The 23,302-nt window shown below is 38.8% G+C and overlaps 1 protein-coding gene across 2 annotated transcripts in view; it reads left to right on the forward strand.

Moving 5' to 3' along the window:
• BARD1 (BRCA1 associated RING domain 1) overlaps positions 1-23,302 on the forward strand; it is a 76,228-nt gene that overhangs the window by 21,004 nt on the left and 31,922 nt on the right. For both annotated transcript variants that reach the window (XM_040641081.1, XM_040641088.1), the window contains exons 4-6: positions 7,811-8,763; positions 15,535-15,615; positions 17,791-17,963. In XM_040641081.1, the coding sequence (XP_040497015.1) occupies positions 7,811-8,763; positions 15,535-15,615; positions 17,791-17,963 (1,207 nt within the window). The remainder of the gene's footprint in view (positions 1-7,810; positions 8,764-15,534; positions 15,616-17,790; positions 17,964-23,302) is intronic.

Below are 23,302 nucleotides of genomic sequence, written 5' to 3' on the forward strand. Positions count from 1 at the left end.
CTTACAAGCCTTAATTTTCCCTTAAGTGCCTAATTCTACATTTTGTAAATTTTATAAGTATTAAGGACTTCAACATTTGACTTGTGTTTAACTGCAAATGTCATCATCTATCTTTAAAATAAGTTTTAGAACATCAAATACATGTTTTTACAGACTACCAGGGGATTAACCTTTCAGTCTTTATAATCCCGAGTCTTAAAAAACGAGTCCTGGTTTCATTTCATGTTGACCTTCCCTCTAGATTTGAGATTGTATCACAAATGACTGTCTTTTGAAATCTACTAATCACTGCAGAGAAAAGACCTTGTTAGAAATTAGACATGAAGTCTTCGTATGAATGGATACCTCATTCCAATTGTTTTTATCTCCAAGATCATCTTGACCTAATAACACTGCGGATCGCCCGATGTTCAGCCAGGACATAAGAAGGGTGCCCCAGAGCCTGACGTTACTCAAATACACACTCCTGCTATCAGCTGGGTTTGTTGGCTCGCCGTCTACCCAGTAATGCTTCCGTTTGCTTCTTTGGAGTAGAATGGAGTTTGACTGAATTCCTTTGCGAGGCAGAGTATAAGTATAAGGCAGAGTATTGAATGTAAATATTTCTGAGAAAACCACTCTATGAAATTTCTACAGAGTTAAATATGAATTATTTGTTTTTTATAATCCACTATTTTTCATTTTTTCTAACCTGTTTAAAATGCTATTTTTTTTTAAAAGATTTTATTTATTTATTTGACAGAGATAGAGACAGCCAGCGAGAGAGGGAACACAAGCATGGGGAGTGGGAGAGGAAGAAGCAGGCTCATAGCAGAGGAGCCTGACGTGGGGCTCGATCCCACAACGCCGGGATCACACCCGAGCCGAAGGCAGACGCTTAACTGCTGTGCCACCCAGGCGCCCCTAAAATGCTATTTTTACTTGGCAGATCTGTTTATATTATAAAGATAAGAGTTTTATGCTCAAGTAATATGGGGTGACAGGAATAGAAGAATCAATTTTGAACTTCAGAGATTTGAGAGATTGTAGTTTACTAATCCTCTGGTGTATTGATAGTTTTAAGCTGATAAAATAATAGCATTCTGTGTGAATAAAAAATACCTAAAAGGAGTTAAAAAATAATATTTCATAATTTTCTCTTGCTGATATTTTAAGACATGAGGATGTTGAGAAGAAATGTGTTCCCAGAAACAAATAAAAATGAAACTAAAATTATATTTTATCTCTTAAGTATTAAAACTTTTCGGGAGTAAGCACACTTGACAATTCTATATAACACCTTAGTAGCACCAGACACATTTATTTCCTACACAGCAGATGTTACCAGTTCTTAGGAGTAAGATGCCATTGGTTTTCTTCTTCAAGTAACTTAGTTCTAGAACTAAGTTTGTTAAAACTTTGCTTTGGATTCTGTACTGTAAGAGAAGGCTTATAAAGAGTTCACTTTATCTTGAATGAGGAGTGATTTCTCAGGAGAAAAACAGAATCAGATAGCTTCGTTTTTCTTCTTTTTTTAGGTAGGAGGAATAAAACATATTCCAAGTACTCTCCTTGGTCAAAGGAGATTAAGTCTGTGTGAATTTGGAGAATGAGTATCAGGCAGTAAGAAATTATTTGTTAGGCATTGTTAATCCTGTCAGGTGGTGGTGGTGGTGGTTTTCCAGTTCCCCTGCCTTTCCTGTGCTCGCTCTTCTACCTGTAACAGTCTCTTGGTAATTCAGTTCCTGTGTGGCGGAGGGGGGTGCTGGATTGGGTGACTGACCTCCCTCTCCTTTCTTTTTAACTTCTCATCTGTACATGAGAGAATTGGATGTATGACTCTCAAGTTTTCTTCTGGCCCTTTAAGTCTATCCTCTCATATAAATACTTGTCAGGGTTTAAGAGCAGGTATCAAATCATTTATTCATCAGTATTTTTTGAACATCGTTGATTGTGCTCACCACTGTGCTAGGCTGACCTGGGTTGGTTTTACCTGTCTGTGTGGGGTGGGAGGAAGGAATGTTTAGGGAATGTTTTTTGAAGAAAAATGAATGGGCTTAAAGGCAAAAACAAAATAAGACAACTTGAAGGGGGTCACTGGCAGAATCAGAAAGTAGATCACTCTTCAACTCATTCACTGACTATTTCTTAAGCATCTGTTAATGGGCAAGATTGGTAGTAAAAAAAATACAATACATATAGAGATTATAATATATATAGTGTGAGGAAAAAACTCACTTTGCCTGTGTGTTTCCCCTATTTCACTCTGACACCAGATGTGTGGGTTTTCCGCACATTAAGCCATTCTGTGACACTGACTGGGTGTCCTACAGTTTCTTTCACTCAATTCTGACACTGCCTGCCTGCAGATAATGTCAGAGCCACAGGTTAAGAGCTTAGTTGCACAAGACCGCCCCCCCCCCCACTTTAGATGCTGACTGCGTGTTGGAGGTTCCCATGACCTCCTTGGGTTTGATTAATTTGCTAGAGTGGCTCACAGAACTCAAGAAAATGTTTTACTTACTAGATTACTGCTTATTATAAATGGGTATAACTCAGGAGCAGCCAGTGAGAAGATTTGAGTGGGGCAAAGAGTGTGGGAAGGGGTGTGAAGCTTATGTGCCCTCTCTGGGTGTGCCACTCGCCCAGCATCTCCGCCTGTTCACCAACTTGGAAGTTCTCCAAACCCTTCCATTTGGAAGCCTTTTCTTTTAAAGGCTTCATTACATAGACACAATTGATTAAATCTGTGGCCATTGGTGATTGATTCAATGGGTAGCTCCTCTCCCCTCTTGAAGGTCAGGGGTGGGGGGTGAGACTGAAAGTTGTAACTCTCATCTTGATTGGTTTCCCTGGCATCCACCCCCCATCCTTAGAGGGACTCCAGAAGTCACTTCATTAGAATAAATTTAGTTGTGGTTGAAAGAAGATGCGATGAATAACAGAAGACACCCATTTCCTCTTTATCACTCTGGAAACCTGACTAAATACTTAGAACAACAGATGCCCTTGTGGTTTCTCTAGGAAATTACATGGCTTTTTGGACCTCTGTACTGCTCTCCTCCTCCTCCTCCTCCTCCTCCTCCTCCTCCTCCTCCTCCTCCTCCTCCTCCTCCTCCAAGACTTTATTTATTTATTTGACAGAGAGAGAGAGAGACAGTGAGAGAGGGAACACAAGCAGGGGGAGTGGGAGAGGGACTTCCCACTGAGCAGGGAGCCCATTGCGGGGCTCCATTCCAGGACCCTGGGATCATGTCCTGAGCCAAAGGCAGATGCTTAACGACTGAGCCACCCAGGCGCCCCAAGACCAAATATATTTTCTTGCGATAAATTACACTATCACATTTAGTGTGTACTTAGTGAAAAGTTTTAATGTTTATTTAGTAAAAATAGGTATTAGTTCAAATTCCAGCTGTCAGCAACCCACTTTATAATCTTAAACAAGTTTTCTGTTTAATTTACATAAGAAATAAGAGAGCATTCTTTTTTACAACCCATCAAGCTATATGCAAGTGTATAAAGTGTGGAAGTCCTCCTCTACTCTTTTCCCTCAGCTGAAAAGTAGAAAATCCCTTTCTTTTACAGAGGTACTGTTTTCATTGTTTAACTTTCTACTTTCCCTTTTATAAACTTATGAAGATATTTGGACATAAATGCAATAGAACTTTTAGAACATAAGATTTTGTAGTCTGAATGCTCCATAGTTAACTGATTGGGGATTGATGAATACTGATTTTTTCCCCTAATTTATGCTATTCCAAATACTGCTGCAGTTAACATTGTTAACACATTTATGTTTGCAGGTACATAGATGGATGTTTTCTATATTTGGTAAGAAAGATGACTAGAAGTGAAATTGCTTTGTGAAAAGGTATATAGATTTAAAATTTGCAAATATCTTACCATATTGCCTTTGAAATTCCTGGATTTGATTTGCTGATGTTTTATTTAGGAATTTTGCATCTTTGATCACAATTGGCAAAGGCCTCATCACGATTCCTGCACACACAATGGGTTGCAATACAGAAAATGAACTCTAACCTTGGGGAATTGACTTTTCATAGTAAACAGAAACAGACCTGCTTTTTTTCCCCCACAGGGAGACGCTATCACATCCCTCAGAGAGGCTTGCTGCGAGCACAGTCTTGAGAAGTGGTCTGGGTAAAGTGCAGCCAGGGCCTTGCCTTCTTGGCGTATCCTGCAGAAACATACAGGTTTCTCAGGATCCCTGGCAGCTTGTGTCCCCCCACATCAGTGTTTGTAGGGGCCTTCAGTAGTGTAAGCCAGAAACGTGAATCATCTTTGTCACTGCCGCCTTCTTGTATTCACTTCATCACCAAATTCTGTAAATTTTATCTCCTAAACACTTCCCAAAGAGTTCTCCCCCCCCCTTCTACCACCTCCCCAGTTTGTTATCTTCTGCTTATACTCCTACTTTGGCCTCTTACCCATTGCCTTCTTCCAATTTGTTTTCTCTCCAGTCAAGACTGATCTTGTAAAACACAGATGTAGTCATGCTATCTGACATACATAAAACATTTTATTGGTTTGAGAAACAGCAAGGAGGTCCAGTGGCTAGAATAGAGTAAGGAGAGAACAGGAGATGAGATCAGGAAGATAGTGGAAGATCAGGTTGTTTCTGACCTGTTAGATGGCTACGAACATTTTGGCTTTTATTCAGAGTCAGAGCGGAAGTCTGGAGGGTTTTAGTGACGTGATATGACCAAGTTATAAGAGGATCACTGACTGCTGTGTTAAGAATACACTTGGGGAGGGCACTTGGGTGGCTAAGTTGTTAAGCGTCTGCCTTTGGCTCAGGTCAGGATCCCAGCGTCCTGGAACTGAGCCCTGCATCGGGCTCCCTACTCCGCTGGGAGCCTGCTTTTCCCTCTCCCACTCCCCCTGCTTGTGTTCCCTCTCTCGCTGCCTCTCTCTCTGTCAAATAAATAAATAAAATCTTAAAAAAAAAAAAAGAAAGAAATACACTTGTGAGGGGGGAAGCAAGTACATAACCAGGGAAATTATTTAGGAGGTTATTAGAATAATCTAGTGCAAGGTGATGGTGTCTTATACCATGCTGGCAGGAATGGAGGCAGTAAGAAGTGGTCATGTTTTGAATGCATTTTGGTAGAACTATAGAACTTGCATTTTGCATATAGGATATGACAGAGATTGAGCCAAGTTTGATTCTAAGGTGTTTGTCCTGAGCTACTGGATCGATGATATGTCATTTCCTGAGATGGGGACAACTGTAGGAAGAGCAGGTTTGGGAGGATTTGGATCAGGAGCTCAGTTTTGGTCACGTTCAGTGTGAGCGACTTATTAGGAGTAGACTTGCATGTAAGAGCTGTTTAGTAGGCAGTCCGATACTAGTCTGGAGTTCATGGAAGAGGTCTGGGCTGGACGTACACATTTGAAGTTGTTCATGGACGTAGATAGATGTAAGGTTACCAAGGGAGTGACTGCGGATGAAGAAGCCCCAAGCCCTCCCACTTCAGAGGTTGATGGAATGAAGAACACCAGCAGAAAAACTTGAGGCTGAGCTCTTTATAGAATGCTTCTGCTTACCTGTCAGACTCAATTTTCTGCTCCTTCTCCAAGCTCCAGCCACAGTGGCTTTCTGTCCACTGAATGTGCTAAACTCCTTTCCAACTTAGGATCTTGGCACTTGCTCTTCCTTCTACTTGGGAACCACTTTTCCTAGATCCTTATGTGGCTGCTTCCCTTTTGTCATTTGTCTTGAGGTCTTAGCTTGGAAGTGAGCTTCATAGAGAGGCCTTCCTTGATGACCTTAGCTAACACAGCAAGGTGTTTGTACAAGAATACTCGCCCGCGGGGTGCCTGGGTGGCTCAGTCGGTTAAGTGTCTGCCTTCGGCCCAGGTCATGATCCTGGGGTCCTGGGATCAAGCCCCACATCAGGCTCCTTGCTCAGTAGGGAACATGCTCCTCCCTCTGCCTGTTGCTCCCCCCTGCTTGTGCTCCCTCTCTGTCAAATAAATAAATAACATCTTAAAAAAAAAGTTTATTAAAAAAAAGAATACTCACCCACAAAATGTGGCACCTGGGGCACTAGGGGCAGTGATTCTTTTCTTTTTTAAACTCTACTGAATCTTTGTGTTTTAGTATCTGATTATTAATAAAAAGTTAAAAAAATTCTTACAGTATACACGTTATAACCGTGTAGTTTCATGAATTTTCACAAACTGAACTTACCCAGAAGAATCAACAGTATTCCAGAAGCCTCTCTTGTTGCCCCTTTTCAGTCACTAACTCCTTTCCCCATAGTTATTGGATAATCACTATTTTGACTTAACATATCAGATTGATTTTAGCTGTTTTTATGTATTTTGTATCTGGCTTCTTTTGCTCAAGAATATATTTGAGTATGTAGTTGTATTCATTCATTCCCTTGAGTTTCTGGTTTACATAGCTTGAGGTTATATTAGATGGACCTAAAGAGTTGTGACTGTTGTCTTTAATCCCCTAGATTCATTTTGTCTGAAGTCAGGCAGTGTGAGTCCTCCATTTTGTTCTTCAGTGTTGATTTGGCTATTCTAGGCCTTTGCCCTTCCGTATTATAGTTCCTTTGCTTTCTCATGTAAATTCTAGAATCAGCTTGTCTATTCGTACAAAAAAAGCCTGGAATTTTCATTGGATTATATTATAGTCTATAGATCTATTGGGGAGAATTGACATCTTAGCAATTTTGAGTCTTAACTATTCATGAACAGTGTTTTATAATTTTCATAACTTGTACATACTTTGTTAGATTTACCTTAAGTACTTTGTTCTTTTCATACTATTGTAAATGCTACCATTTAAAAAAAAATATCATTGTTCATTGTTATTATATAGAAATATAGTTGAACTTGGTATATTTACTTTGTATTCTCTGACCTTGGTAAGTTAAAGTTACTTGTTAGTTTCATTAATTTAAAAAATTTTTTCTTTGGGATATTCTATGTAGTGATGCAAGTCAGTTGTAAATAGATAAAATTTTGTATCTTCCTGTATAGTCTGTGTGCCTTTTATATCTTTTTCTTACTTTGATGTGCTATCTAGACCTTTCAGTATGTTGCTGAATAGAAGTGGTGAGAACAGACATCTTTGCCTTTTCCTTGATAGTAGGAACAAAATGGTAGGTTCAGTCCTTTACTGTTAAGGAGGATAGTAGCTCTGTGTATTTTTGTAGATGTCCTTCATCAGGTTGAAGAAGTTCCTTTCTATTCCTAACTTGCTGATTCTTTTTTAAAATCATAAATGGATATTGGATTTTGCCTTTTTTCCCCCTCGTATCTGTTGAGAAAAATCATATGGTTTTCCTTTAATTTGGCCATGTAGTGAATTATTGATTGTTGTAGTGGATTATTGATTATTGTAGTGTATTGATTGTTTTCCATAAGTCTTTTAAAAAAATTAAGCATCATTTAACAAGTCTTAATTTTTTTGACTACTGCTTATTAAATCCCATATCTGCCTGCCTACCTATCTAGTATATCTTTTCTCCATGGCTCTTACTACCGCCAGCATGCTGTATGCTCCATTTATTTATTTGTATATTCTGCCCATCCCCAGTGGAATTTAAGTTCCATGTTTTGTTCTGTTGTATCGCCAATCCCTAGAATGTTGTCTGGAATTAAAATAGGTTCTGTAAATATTTGTTCAGTAAGTGAATATCCGCTTTCAAGGAGTTCATAGTCTAGGAGGGGAGAAAGAGGTACAGAAATGTGATACAACTTAGGAGGACTAGAAACAATTCTTTGTGAGCTCAGGATGGGGGAGGTTAAGTTCATTTAACAGATTTCTTTTTCTTTTTTTTTTTATCATCAGATTTGAAAAAAGATGCATCTAGGGAAAATTTATTTAATGACGCAGAAAATAAGAAGAATTCAATAAAAATGTGGTTTAGTCCTCGAAGTAAGAAGGTCAGATATGTTGTGAGTAAAATTTCAGTGCAAACTCAGCCTCAAGTGATAAATGATGAGAATGCTCAGCAGGCTTCCATGTACGAATTTGTTTCTACAAGTCCTCCAACAGGTGTTTCTGAGAGGGCTAAAAAGGCTTCTACAAAATCTGGAAAAAAACAAAAAAAGAAAACTTTAGCTGAAATCAACCAAGAATGGAACTTAGAGGCAGATAAAGAAGATGGTGAACTTGACTCCAAAGAGGAATTTAAGGAAAAGCTGGTGTCTTTCTGTAGCCAACCGTCTGTTATTGCTGGTCCTCAGACAAATGGTGAAATAGACTTACTAGCAAGTGGCTCTGTCACGGAATCACAGTGTTTTAGCAGCTTCGCTGAAGTCTCTTTACCATTAGCTGAGCAAATAGAGTCTCCAGAAATGGAGGGCAGGAATGAAGACGTGACTCCCCAGAAGAATGTCCGCGGGAATCCTCTTCCACCTGAGCCGTCCTTGCCATCAGGTCCCAACGGGCGACGTGGGCTTCGCAGCAGACGGTCCAGTCCCGTTGCTAAGAGGTGCAGAAGCAGCCTTCCTGGCACCAGTAGGCAGCACATAGTGCTTTCAGAAAACAAACCGTTGCCTGGCCACTCCTCACCACCCTCAGGCAAACTCAAAGTTGGTGACACATTAAGGAGGAAAAACAGTAATGTATCAGACGAGTCCCTGAGCCTCTCACCAGGTACACCGCCTTCTGCGCTGAACAGCCCGAGTTACAGACGGATGATGTCTAGCCCCGCAGCCGTGAAGCTGTCACCCAGTAGCCTTATGGCTGTGAAAAGAAATCATAGAGGAGAGACTCTGCTTCATATTGCTTCAATTAAGGTAGGATGCTTACCCCGAAATAACAATTTTGAAATGAGACCAGCCATAAAACAGTTTCTGTGGGGCCTATGAACAATGACGTGAGATGACTGGGATACTTAGCCTACCGCACGTGACACTTCCTTTGAACCAGAGAAGAAAATTCACAGGGTCTGCATCCCCACCTGTTAGAGCAGTGGCCCCTGGGCCTGAGGAGCATGATTAGAAAACTAATATTTCAGTATTTCAGCTTCTATTTTGCCAAGGGCTTTCATTGGTCTATTCCATAATAGTTTTGTTCAGTTTTTACCACGTTCTCCTGCTGTATGAATGTAGATAATTGCCAGGTTCCTGCTGGCAGCATGTCTTTACCTAGCCAAAGAGCTAGGGACTGTGTGGCAAGTGACAAACTTCTGTATGTCAGATGCTTATAGTGGGCACTGCCAGAATTTGCAAGGTTGAAGGATGTGGTTTGTACATTTTTCCAATGACCTGGATATGTGACTCTCAGAAATGGCTCCCATGGTTGGCCGTGAATGAGTTTGTCTGTATCCCACAGCCAGCCATTTCTTTTCCTAGCCTGTTCATTAAAGTTACCTCTCTTTATTTACTGCCTCAACACTGGAGCTGTGGCCGTGTGAGTTTTTGGGAACCTAGCCTGTTCTTCGGGCATGAGATACACTTGCAAGGGTTCATCTTTGCAACCGACTCCAGAACTGCACATATGGGGAGAGTTAGCACCATAGCTTCATAGACTTTGTGATTTCATGCAAGTGTTATCAAAATAAAATATGGGAGAGCTTAGTACTGAATTAGGATAGCTTTTATGATCTTTTAGTAAATTCACCAGGAAATCCTTGGGCCTTTTGCATGGGTAGAGAACTTTGGGAGATCTGGAAGCCATTGGAGACCCTCAAACATAGGGCTGGTCAGCAACATGAAACATCTGGGAAGAACATGGAGTAGACATTGAGTCCAGGCATTCCTCTACTTTGTATGGAGAAAGGGAAAAGCACAAAAAGGAGTTTCCCCATCTGTTAGGGTTTTCTTTTTCTTTTTTTCCCTTGCTTTATCTTCTAATAAATGATGAATGTAGAATACTCTGTCTCTGATACTGGGAGGAGGAAAACTGCAGCATGACTACGTGCTCGTCTCTATGTACATATCCTTCGAACAACTTGAATTTTCAGTTTGTCCTGATTATATTTTATTTTTTGCAAAGCTTGATTTAAAAAATCAGACTATATTTTTTGTCCTACTTGTTATATATTTAATATATATGCACATAAAGCTATTATGATCTTTATAATGTTATAAATGCTTCATTAGACATAAGTTGCTAGCATAATAATAATTTTTTCATTTTTCTGACTAATACGTAAGAATGTAGACTGCTTTAGTTTCTACATTTTACTTTCTGGTAATTATTTTCAGACCACCAGGCAAGCCTCTGTTTACATTGGTAGAGAAATTTTTCTTTTAACTATAGTAATAATTTATCTTTACTAATGAAGATCTCCAGGAGCTAGGCTGTGGTTTGACAAACTCTTTCTTAAAGGGGCAGAATAAATATTTTCAGCTTCGCAGGCCCTGTAGTCTCTCCAACTATTCATGTCTGCCCGCAGTTCAAAAGCAGCCATAGACAGACAATATGTAAGCCAGTAAAACTTGACATATAAAATCATGTGTCTGGCCTGTAGGCCATAGTTTGCCAACCTTGGCCTCAGCAATGGAAAAAAGACACAGACTCTTAAGACCAGGAAAAAAATATGATGCTATCTTGTGAATTTTCTCCATTGAAGATTGCTTCATACAAGTTTTATCGGATTGTTAGTTTACGTAGGAAGTCTTGCGAGTATTAAAATTACCCATTTGATTCTCTTGAACTTAACAAATACTGTTATTGTCATTAGTTGATACAGTATATTTGTACTGATACAGTACATTTAAGAAAAGCTAATTGATTTCGGTTGTTTTTTAAATCACTGTTTAACAAAAACACACTCTTAAAAATTTGTTAGTGAGTTGAGTGTAAATGCCCCACCCAGGCTGATTTTATAGAACAAATACTTGGGGGGAAAAAAAGCAGTGGATTTATCAGGTTTTTTCTCTTATAAATAGTATTCATTTCATTTTCTGCCCTAATTTTCTCACTTGCTGCCAAGAATGAATGATCTGTGTGTACTAGAAAACCACATATTGTGATTCTGCTTTTATGTTTTGTGCCCACCTACTTCAGAAAAAGATTTGAGGTGACTCTGAAGTTCACATACTAAAAATGGAACAAGGAGCAGGGAGAGAGGAAAGAGCTACGGTGGTTGAACGGAATGTAGACCTGAGAACAGTTCAGGCAGCCAAGGCAGATAAGGGGCAGTACCAGGTTTTTGGCTGTCAAAGGTAGATTTTTGTTGTTGTTGTTGTGCCTGTTGTTTTTCCCCAAAGTGTCTTCGTAGACTTGCCATTTCTGTTGTTCCGGTCAGCTTTTAAAAGTGCACGGTTGCAGGGTACATGCTTGGTGTGTGTGCACTGAGGGTAGAGACCGAGACCTCCCTCCCCCCTGAAGTTCTGTAGGGCTAGTTAGCTTCTCTTGCTGCAGTTATGCCTTTACAGATCATCTGTGACCTTGGCAACATTATTAATAAAGTTCTTTAATACCTTGCCACGGACCCACCCCTTGGATCCTTCTTGGCCATAACCTTTCCACAGCTACTACCCTAGTGGGAGTTACTTACTTTTTCTTGCCCTGACCGTTGCATGTTAGTTTCCTGTTGCTGTCACAGCAAGTTAACACAACTGAGTGACTTAAAACAAGGCAATTTATTTATTTATTTATTTATTTATTTATTTACAGTTCTGTATACAGGGTTAGAAGGCCAGCATGGGTCTCACTGGGCTAAAATCAGTTTGTCAGTGGTGTTACATTCTAGAGGCTCCTTGGTTATTTGGGATGTTGCACAGAACTGGATAGTTTCTTGTGGTTGGAGAACTGAGATCCTGTTTTCTTGCTGACTTTCTGCTGAGGGCCATTCTCGTGTTTTTTCTTTTTCTTCTTCTTTTTTTTTAATTTAAATTTTATTTTTTTGGGGTGCCTGGGTGGCTCAGTCGTTGAGCATATGCCTTCGGCTCAGGGCATGATCCCAGCATTCTGGGATCGAGCTCCACGTCAGGCTCCTCTGCTGGGAGCCTGCTTCTTCCTCTCCCACTCCCCCTGCTTGTGTTCCCTCTCTCGCTGGCTGTCTCTCTCTCTGTCAAATAAATAAATAAAATCTTTAAAAAAAATTTTTTTATTTTTTAAGTGGGTGTATCTTTAGGTTAAATTCCTAGAAGTGGACTCCTGAGTTACCTTAAGGCATCTGTTACCTTATTTGTCTTGCTAACTTCCTTACTTGGCAGTAGAAGGGTCTTAGTAAATACCCAGACTGCTGAAGTTCGGGCTGCCTGATCCTAGACATCTACTGCACTGCTGGCAAATTCTGTTTGTATTATTAGTTCTCAAATCCTTTTTCCCTCAGAATCATGGATTTACAGGTGAGCCATCTAGGTTTTGGACATTCAGCACTATTTGAATGCAAACCCCACACAGAATTATTCTTGAATTCCTTATTTATACTTTTGTTTTATTACACTGTGGAATTTCAAGCAGAGTATTCATTAATATGATGTCTGGGATGTTGTGCATGTTCTCATTTAACCAGACAAACGTTGGGATCCAGTCGGTTCTCTTTATTGCCCGTGTTTCTATTTGTATTTGAATGTGAATGTCACCTATGGCTAAAATGCTCCTGAGAACATTATGTTATAAATGTGAGATTTTATGAGAAAGTGTTACACCTAAGTAGAAACTCAGACAAGCACTCATTATTTATTCTTCTGGTTTAATTTTTAAAGACTTAGTATTTGACATTTCTTTAGACATAGAGAAAATTTTGATTTGTTATCTTATTATGTCACCTTTGCTTGAAGATTTGTAGTTTCTGGAATAAACATCCTCAAATTTCTAGCAGATTCTTAAAATGGTAATGATCACTCATAATTCATGCCACAGCATTGAATGTATCATGGAATAGAAGAAAGGCTTGACCTTGGCATGTCATGATACACTTTAAATGCGGACACAATGAATCATATTTTGAAGGCAACTTACAAGGCATGATATACTTAACATAATAAAGGTGATGGGAATCTCCTGGGTAGAGAGAACATCCCTTGTGAGGAGTCTCCTTCAGGGTTTGACTTTGTAATTCATTTTAAGGCAGTCATGTTGTGCGTAAAGTCATGTTCCTACGTGTCCTTCCTGCTACCTTCCTGAGAAAGTAGCAAAGGACTCAGAAGCAAACTCGCATCTATGATCTTTTCAAGATTTTAATTTCTAGAACATCTCTTAGACTCAGTATCCATTTTTCCCTCTGTCACCCACCCCTTTTAAAAACTGAACCTCCTTAATATCAGGAACTTAGCATCATGGGCTAGGTTGTCAGAATCATCTGTGAAAATATTTTATTTAGTAAAGTCTGAGAAGCCAGAAATTTGTTTAATATATTTTAGAGCTTCATTCTGGATGACTAAAAAATTTTTTTTAACAATACCTAGTTGCCAAAGGAAGAAGTTTTATGTAGCTGGTTAGTTCATTTATGTGGAAAAGCTTAACCATTTGGGGTAAGTCATCATTATTGTAATGTCCTGTACCATTTTTATCAAGATATTTATTCTTAATTGTATTTTAGAAGAGCTAATCTTTATAATAAAGAAAAATGTGTGTGTGTGTGTGTGTGTTTGGAAAGTTAATTTATACTGCTGTAACATGTATGGATGTGTGAAGAATCTTTTTGAACTAAAGGTTAGCAATAAGAAAAGTGATTGTGGTACACATCTCCCTTTATTTTCAGCCTCTTAGGTATTACTTGAAAATACCAAATCCATTTAAAATTTCTTACAAGCATTGGCAAAAACTTTTCTTAGATGATTTTTTTTTCTTGCTGTGGTTTAAGAAAATCTCAATTATTCTTTTAAGTTGTGGGGAGTCTAAAAGTGATTACTTATTACTCAGAAAATACTGTTAGCAAAGACAGTAATTTAAAGAAATCAGAAGCAGAAATTAATTTATTTCCCAGAAACTTCATACTGGTTCAAGCTTACTCAGTTGCTGTGGACTCTTACCTAATTTTCGTAATTTTATTTATGTGCATGACATTAAATTTACATAAAGTAGACCAATGAATTATGACAAACTTTTAAGTACTAGGGAGGAGAAAGCAGATTGGGTATAAATAACAAGCAGTTTGCAAATTGGGTATGTGTTTGGGGAAGTCTAGGGATGGTTCGTTAACAGAAGACACTTGGATAGTATGACGAGGTGACATGAAAGAAAAACACCACTGTCCAGCAACCTTACAAGAGAGTCTGCTTTTAGTCTTTCGATTGTCTGTTTCTGTGTGACTGTTCCCTGTGATTCTTCATCCCACAGTTGTGTTTATATTATTTGATGGGCTTCTTTAGGTTAATATGTTTTTGTGGCTACTGTGTAGAATTAGAATGAGAAAATCTTTCAGAAGGCTTTGTGTGTGTGTGTGTGTGTGTGTGTGTGTGTACTTTCATATTGAAGGTTGGGAATGTATGAATGTATGTGGTTCTGGCAGTTCATCTGCCTCAATATTCATGGGATTGTTTAAAAAAATTCAAATTTGTATCTTGACAGATGTTCCTGGTTTTATTGGGAATTGAAGACAGAGCAAATGTTGCTAAATAAATGTTAACTTGTACTAGAGGTATAGAATTTGCACCCCTAAGAAACTATGGGAAAATGGTTTTTTTAACTGAAATTGAAGCAATTGATTTGAAACATATATAATGTTTAGTTTTTAGATCCATTAAGTATTTAGGGTCATTTTGTTAATTTAGAAACATAAAGATGTATGTTGCAAATGGATTTTTTTTTTTTTTTTAGAAAACTAAGTAAGCTATCATTTAAGATTTGCTGTGTTTGAGAGGTATCCCAAAACAAGCAAATAAAAGTTACTGTTTTTAGGAGACTTAATGACTTCTAGATAATCAATCTAATAGGGGAGAAGCTCATTTCAGAAGAATATTGGGGCTGGAAGTGGGAATGGGAGAGATTTCCTTCTCCCTAAAGAAGCTCTTTATAAAACCAGTTAACACAGCGTTGTCATAGGTAACTTTTGCCATATGTAACTTTTATTTATTCAGGCTTTTTCAGGGTAAGCTGTGTCAGTAGTATTTGGAGAAAATAAGCCTGGCTTTTGCCTAGAAAAATACCTTAGAGCAAATCAGGTGAATGTAAACTAAATTGATGTATTAGGGATAAATGTTGTAACTGTCAATAAGATAACAACTTTTGGCAGTTGTAACTGAGTAACCTTCTCAGTCTTAATTTTGCTTTAAACAGTACTTGGGAATCATTTTAATGCAAGCTCAAAAAGGATGTTTTTCACAAATGAAGTGATGACTAAATACTTCATTATCATCAGTTGATTTTTGGCTAGTGCCCTTTATTTGGTATTTTGAAATGACTTTTGATAAGGGTTGCTAATCGCAGGGATTTTGTACTTGATATTCAAGGATGGACTATATGACTTCATGATTTGATACCTCAGAACAGTTCATCCATACATGACTTCTTATTTATTATTCATGAGCAATAGGCATTAGAGAAAAGATTTAAGTTTGATACTATCTTTAAGAAGACAGAAGCTTCAAACCAAACCAAACCCAAATCTCAATATCTTCTTTTCTTGATGATTTTAATTTCTTTTTATTTTTTCATTTTTCTACTAGGGCGACATACCTTCTGTTGAGTACCTCTTACAAAACGGAAGTGACCCAAATGTTAAAGACCATGCTGGATGGACACCATTGGTAGTTTTCCATTTGTTTTTTATTCTCATTTTATGTTTTATAGTTATTATACTTTATAGTTATGTAGTTGTCTATATATTATCCTCTGCAGTATTCACCCTCTTTTTAATCTGAAGGACTTATATTTTCACCAACTAATGGAAAATGATGATTTTTCATTGAGCTTTTCAGTTGTGACAGGCAAGAAATTGGCTCCCTTTTCACCGACTACCTTTAGATTTAGGAATCTGGTTATACTATATGCTGAATGCAGCTAACATGTGGAGGTAACTACTAGAACTGACAGCAGACTCCCTTTTGCCACATTACATGTCATTAGAAGCAGATTTCTTGGGGGGTGCTTGGGCGGCTCAGTCATTAAGCGTCTGCCTTCGGCTCAGGGCGTGATCCCAGCGTCCTGGGATCGAGCCCCACATCAGGCTCCTCCGCTATGAGCCTGCTTCTTCCTCTCCCACTCCCCCTGCCTGTGTTCCCTCTCTCGATGGCTGTCTCTCTCTCTGCTAAATAAATAAATAAAATCTTTAAAAAAAAAAAAAAAAGAACCAGATTTCTTGGAACAAAGAGAGGTCAGAACAGGGTATCACAAGGCAGTGATTCTTACTGAGGATCCGTTGTAGCCTCATTGATATCCTAGCTAATTGCAAACATATAGAAGTAGTAGAACATCTTGGCTTGGATTAAACATTTAAAAAAATCTTTATTATTACTAAAAATGCAATGTGAAGTACAGTCTGGAAAAGGAATGGCACCAGTACATGGGGACAAGTGCTACCTGGGCTCATTGCGGGCAATTTGAAGACAGCTGGCCGTAGAGCTGTCAACACAGGAGGTGGAAGCCCTTACCCTGTGATCTGGAAATTTATCACAGAAATTGGGAGATTTTCATGAGGCCAGGTATAAACAAGCTTTACAGTTTTGAATAGGAACTTCCCAGCAGATTTCTAAGCTGGGAGGGTTTAGTCTGGGTCGGAGTCCCTCTGCTGTTTTGACTCCACAGGCTAGCTAACCTTTTCAAAGAAAGGTCAGGTTTTTTTTTTTTGTTGTTGTTTTTTCCCGTCTGTTTTGTTTTTGTTTTTGTTTTAAGCCAGTAAGGTAAATTGTAGTAAAGTTTGGTGAGTGATTTATTAGAGGACCTGATGTCTAATTTGGCTTCCTTTCTCCTAGAAATAGACGTACAGACATTTTGTGTGGTAGTGCTTATTATGAATCGAATAGATGTACTTAAAAAAACACAGAATGCCTGAAATTTATTGGAGGACAACATAGTAGCATCATTTTCAGTTCATTAGACATAAGGAAAGATTTGCACGTGAGGCATCTTTGAACATTGCATTGTTACCCTTTTCATCATTCATTCTTTTTTAAGCACTTACTCTGTTATTTCTGTTACCATCGACACCAGCCATACAGTAATCTGTAGCTTCAGCAAATGGAGAGGTTGTCTTGTAAATACTCTCTCCAGGATATTCACTTTGTGGGGTGGTTATGTATATGTGTGGGTGCACCACTCAGCATATGGCTAAGTACCTGATTCAGTGAATTCTATTCAGCCATGGAGAATTTTACTTTTTATTCATGATCTAGTTGTTAAATACTTTCTAAGTTTTTTGTTGTTTGTAATTTTTTACTATGGAGCAGTTTAGGAACTAGAGTTGGTTTATACATATATAGAGTTGGTCAACTGCGTTTTCTTCTTTAAAAAAAAAAAAGAGTTGTTGACCAAAGGCTCAGATAAATAACCCCCTTTCCCATCAGTTGCACAGATCTTGATCATCGTGTATCTTATCATTAAGATTATTAACAGGGCTTACTCTGAGCCAACACTTACAGTCTGTATAAGTATTTAGGTAAGAACCAATTTACTGACTGAGTTCACATTTATTTTTCTAAAGTGCAATTTTAGGGGTGCCTGGGTGGCGCAGTCGTTAAGCGTCTGCCTTCGGCTCAGGGCGTGATCCCGGCGTTATGGGATCGAGCCCCACATCAGGCTCCTCCGCTATGGGCCTGCTTCTTCCTCTCCCACTCCCCCTGCTTGTGTTCCCTTTCTCACTGGCTGTCTCTATCTCTGTCAAATAAATAAATAAAATCTTTAAAAAAAAAGTGCAATTTTATTATGATACGATGCATCGTTCTTCCTCATCACTTTTCTCCCTTCTTTTCTTATTATTTAATTAGCACGAAGCCTGCAATCACGGGCATGTGAAGGTGGTGGAGTTGTTGCTGCAGCACAAGGCGTTGGTGAACACCACTGGCTATCAGAACGACTCGCCGCTTCATGATGCCGCCAAGAATGGGCACTTGGATATAGTCAAGCTCTTACTTTCCTACGGAGCCTCCAGGAACGCCGTGTAAGTCGTTCAGCTTGAACACTGTTGTTTAGTTGACTTGTAGTCCTGAGTCAGTACCCACAGGAATTTGTTTTAAAAATCCTACTTTTATGCTTTTTCTGCATATTTAGTTAAAATCTGTTAAGAATTCAGATGTTGGGCGAGTGCTATCGAGTTATTTCTTACACTTTTCACACCATTCATATGAAACTCGGGGTAAATTGTTTTGCGGTGTCAGGCACGGAGATGCATTAGTGAACGCGGGCGGCTGCAGTTTAGAGTCGTGTTGTCAGGAGCGTCACAAGCAGTTGCCGTATGTGGATTTTACATCTTTAATCTAGAACTTTGTGCATGTCTCCCTATATATTATTTTACTCTTTTCAGTTAATGAGGGAGTTGAAATGGAAATAGAAGAACTGTCTCTTCATGTCCCCGTTGCTTATATGGGTTTGGAAAGAGCACACGAAAGTCATGCTTACTTTGACTACAGAGGCAGACAAGAGTTACAAAATGCAGAGCTTCTAGGTTGTAATTTTTTATAGCATAATTGAAAAACTAATAATGCAGGAGTGTACCATACCTTGGTGCTGTTAGTTTCAGTAAGTGTGTCTAATATCTTTATTTTCTCTCACATGTGATGAGATAGCTGGGACAAACTCAAGGGGTACCTGTTTTTCTGTGTTTTTATTTTCCTGGCTTGCGCGTGCATGTGCGTGCACACACACATGACATATATGTACATGTGGACCAACAGATATGACCCTCCTGTGGGTACAGCCAGCCATTTGATAAAGCAAATGGTTGCTTGGGTCAGGTGAAACTGAATAGTTTCCGTCCTTGGGTTCTTAAATCAGCCATGACTACTTTAATGAATGGAGCACTGGTCAGGGCGTTAGGGAATTCAGCTTTTATTTGTGACTCCATTATTGACTTTATAGCCTCAGGCAGGTTAATTTCTGTGCCTTGGTGTCCTCACCTATAAAACATGGGTGATGCCTGCTGCTTTTCTATTTCTTCAGAGCATAGTGAGGATTAATGAGCCAAAACGCAGGGCCTGTCTGGTGGTTTGTACACCATGATTCTTCACTACACTGTGAAGCTTATTAATATACAAGGTGTTGGGCATTAGACAGTGAGCCGAGTCTGCCTTCACAGGTGCCTCTCAGATAAATGTGTTGTTTTTAAATAGGCTTACCTAGTAAAGTGGCAGATTTAGGTATATCTGTAGCCCAGCACCATCCAATAGATCTTTCTGCAGGGATGGAAACGCTGGGCACTCAGTAGCCACTAGCCATCTGCTGCTGTTGAAGACTTGAAATGTGGCTGTTGCTACTGAGGAACTAAATTTGAAAATGTATTTTAATTAATTTAAATAGCCGTATGGGCCAAGTGGTTACTGAATTGGACAGCTGGTTGATATAGTTGGGATAGTGTGGAAAGAGCATTTATTTGGTGAGAGGTTGGGGATAGTATTGGGTAGATGTTGGTAGGGCAGGTAGGGTGCAAATACAGTGGTAGATTTACTCTAGGGGGTAAGACTGTGTGGTGGCTGTTTCTAAATATTGTTATTCCTTCTTTTCCAGACTGGTGGTCATCATACTGTGGTATTTGCTGTGTTTTTCACTGTTTTATTTCATAGTAGTTGTTGTTCACCTGATTGGCTTTACCAGTTTCCTAACTGGTCTCCTCCTTTTCAGATTACTTTTCTTTGTTCATTCTCCACACTGCAGCCCAAGAACTTAAAAAGTAGAAGTGTGGCTAAATCACTTACTTGCTTAAAACCCTTCACTGGCACCTCTTAATGTTTTTAAAATAAACTTCAAAACATGTTTCATAAGGCCGTGGATGGTGTGGCAGCACTACCTTCTCCAGCCTCATCTTGCTACTCTTCCTCACATCCGCCTTCCCCTTCAGCATTTTTATACCAGCCTTTCCAGATCGTGCCTGCTCTCCTGGTCCTGCCAAGTGCCTAACATAGTCTGTACCCACATTCATTGGTAGTGGAAATTCGTGAGTATTTGAATGCATAAAAACATGGTACATTTTTTCCTCTCTTTTGAAAAAGGGTCAGATCTGATGACAATAGGAATTGCCTCCCCCTGCTCCCCAATTCACTGTAAGTGTGGAGTGAAAGTCTAACCAAGTTTCCATAAGCTGCACCTTTTCTAGGGTGGTAGCACTGGTTCCTGGTAGATGTTAGAATAAATGATGGCGGGCTCCTTGGGCAGAATCCTTTGTCTCTTGTCCATTGGGCATCCATAGTATGTTACCTTTTGTGGGTTCATGGCTTCCATTCCTATAGCCTTGACATTTTTAAGATCTGTTTTTCTTTCTGCCAGTGTTCTGTATATTGTCTTTTGACTTAAGTACTGACAAGTGACAATAGATGGAGTTCATTCCTTGACTTTCTCTGTTTAAGAGTAGAACATGGCGAGGGAGACCTGGGGGCTGTATGAACTTCTTACTACTCTCTCTTTTTTTTTGCCTGAAGCTAGCTCTTGTTCCTTTTAAGCCATTCATATCTCTGACTCTAGAATCTGAGTTGGCAAGCTTATTACTTTTATTTTCTCTGCTTATATTTTTATTTCTCTTATATTTTTATTTCTGTTTATGTCTTTTTTACTCTTAGTGGAACTCTTCTTTCAATAACCAGGACTAGACTCTTTCTATCCCTGGAAGAAGGAAGAAGGGTTGGAACCAGAAAGGGTGAAGGCTGTTTTTCTGTCCTTTCCTCTTGATGGCTTGGTACTTTGACTAATCGAAGCTGTAGGTGGGTAGAGTCTATCTGCTTTTTCTGAGTTTCCGAAGGGCAATCTTCAGCTGTATAACAGACATTTTGATAGTCGTCTTCATTCTTTTGAGGTTGAAGTAGTGTTCTTACTTGGATGCCTTCATTTCCAGGGTCTTCAGTGACATCCTGTTGGGTATTCTCATGCTTTTGCTGCTGCTCCATTACTTCCTCATCCCCTGTTGTTTTATCTGCTCCTTGTGTTCTAGTGGAGCGGACCAACAGAGATTACACTGATTACAGAGCCGTGTGACAAGTGCTTTCGTGGGTTGGTGCACAAGATGGTGAAAATCTAGATTAGGAGCTATAAATGTGACTAGAGGAAGTCATAAAAGGCTTTCTAGAGGAAGGAGCACTTCCACTGAATTTTGAAGAAGAGGAATAGGAGGATGGGCTTTACAGAAGGAGTTGGTGGGTGTTAAGTTACACGGTAGCCAGGGCCACTTGTTCATTCAGTTCTAACAGCTTTGGTTAGTGATGGTAAGACGTATGAAAGGGAAGAGGATGACCACTTAAAAGGCTGGAGAAGGTGACAGAGGCAGAGAGGCTTGTGTGCCAGAGGTTCAAATTTTACATTGAAAACTTCCTCCTGCACACGGGCTGGGCGCCCAGTGGAGAGGTGTGTCCGGTAATCCAGGGGGGTGAGTCTGAGCTAAAGTAGTGAAGCGGACGGACAGTTATGGCAGAGGGAAGGAGTTCACTCTTTTTATCTCCTTCTTCCTTCACATGAAGTCTGATACACTGTGTTAAGAAATATCTTATTAGGGTTGTAATTGAAATTGAGTAAGGGTATGGATTATAGTAGATTTAATAAACTTGATTTTTCACTCAGGAACATAGCATGTTTTTCCATTTATTTAAGCCTTTTGTTACACTTCTTAGTAAAGTTTTTCATCTATTTTATATATGTATGATTTTATATATATGCATGTTTATGGGTGCACTTAGTATTGATTGAGATTTTCTAGGTATTTGATTCTTGTGTTGCTCGGGTGAACTGGATGTTCTGTTAATAAATAGAACTTGTTATTTCTGGTATATAGGAAAGCTGTTCATTTTAGTACATTTCTCTTACATCTAGCTAACACCTAATTCTAAGGATCGGATTACCATTTATTCTTACCACATTTGTCTGAGTTTCTAGGACAATCCTATAAAATAATGTGATAGTTGGCATATATGTTTTATTCTCATTTTTAAAAAATATTGACTGTAGGTTTCAGTCAGTATTAAAATCAATATGAAAAATAAATATCTTCTAGTTATTTTACTATTTTTTAGTAAGACTGTACCTTATTAAATGAATTTTAGCTTAAACTAAGATGATCCTGGACCTTTTGCTTGTTGATGTCATTAATACATTTAAAATATTAAACCATGTTGTATTCCTGTGGTAAACTTGATTTAATATAGTGTGCTATTCTTTAAACAAATACTTTACATCAGTTTGCTAGTATTTTATTTAGTATTTTTGCTTTTATAGTTATAAGTTGAAATGATCTGTTTTTATTTTTAATTTTTTTCCTCAGAGTTTGATAATAAAATTATACTTGCGGCGTTTTAAAAAATTTCAGTGTAGTTAGCACACAGTGTTATAGTATCAGGTGTACAATAGAGTACACGTGTGCAATATAGTGATTCAGCGATTCCATGTACTACCCACTGCTCATCAAGGTAAATATATTCTTAATCCCCTTAACCTGTTTCATGCATCCTCCCACCCACCTCCCCTCTGGTCATCTGTTTGTTCCCTATAGTTAAGAGACATTTTTTTGGTTTGTGTCTCTCTCTACTTTTTTCCTTTGTTCATTTGCTTTGTTTCTTAAATTTTACATATGAGTGAAATCATATGGTATTTTTCTTTCTCTGACTGGCTTATTTTTGCATAACTTGTTACTCTAGATCCATCCATGTCCTTTGCAAATGGTAAGATTTTATTCTTTTTTTTAGGACTGAAGAATATTTTATTGTATGTATGTGTGTGTATAAATATATATCACATCACATCTTCTTTCTTCATTCATTTATTGGTGCACGCTTGGGCTGCTTCCATAGTTTGGCTGTTGTAGGTCCCGCTGCAGTAAACATAAGGGTGCGTGTCTCCCTGCAAATTAGTGTTTTCGTATTGTTTGGGTAAATTTGGGTAAATACCCAGGAGTGCAATTACTAGATTGTAGGGTTTAATTTTTTGTCTATGTTTAATTTTTTGAGGAACCCCCATACTGTTTTCCATAGTGGCTGCACCAGTTTGCATTCCCAACAGTGCAGGAGGGGTCCTTTTTCTCCACATTCTCCTGCACTTGTTTCTTGTGTTTTTGATTTTAGCCATTCTGACAGGTGCGAGGTGGTATCTCATTGTGGTTTTGCTTTGCATTTCTCTGATGCTGAGTGATGTTGAGCATCTCTTCCTGTGTCTGTTGGCCATCTGGATGTCTTCTTTGGAGGAATGTCTGTTCATGTCTTCTACCTATTTTTTTTTTTTTTAAAGATTTTATTTATTTATTTGACAGAGACAGCCAGCGAGAGAGGGAACACAGGCAGGGGGAGTGGGAGAGGAAGAAGCAGGCTCATA

Source organism: Ursus maritimus, unplaced genomic scaffold (genome assembly GCF_017311325.1).
Source record: "Ursus maritimus isolate PB19 unplaced genomic scaffold, ASM1731132v1 scaffold_1, whole genome shotgun sequence".
NCBI classification, from domain to species: domain Eukaryota; kingdom Metazoa; phylum Chordata; class Mammalia; order Carnivora; family Ursidae; genus Ursus; species Ursus maritimus.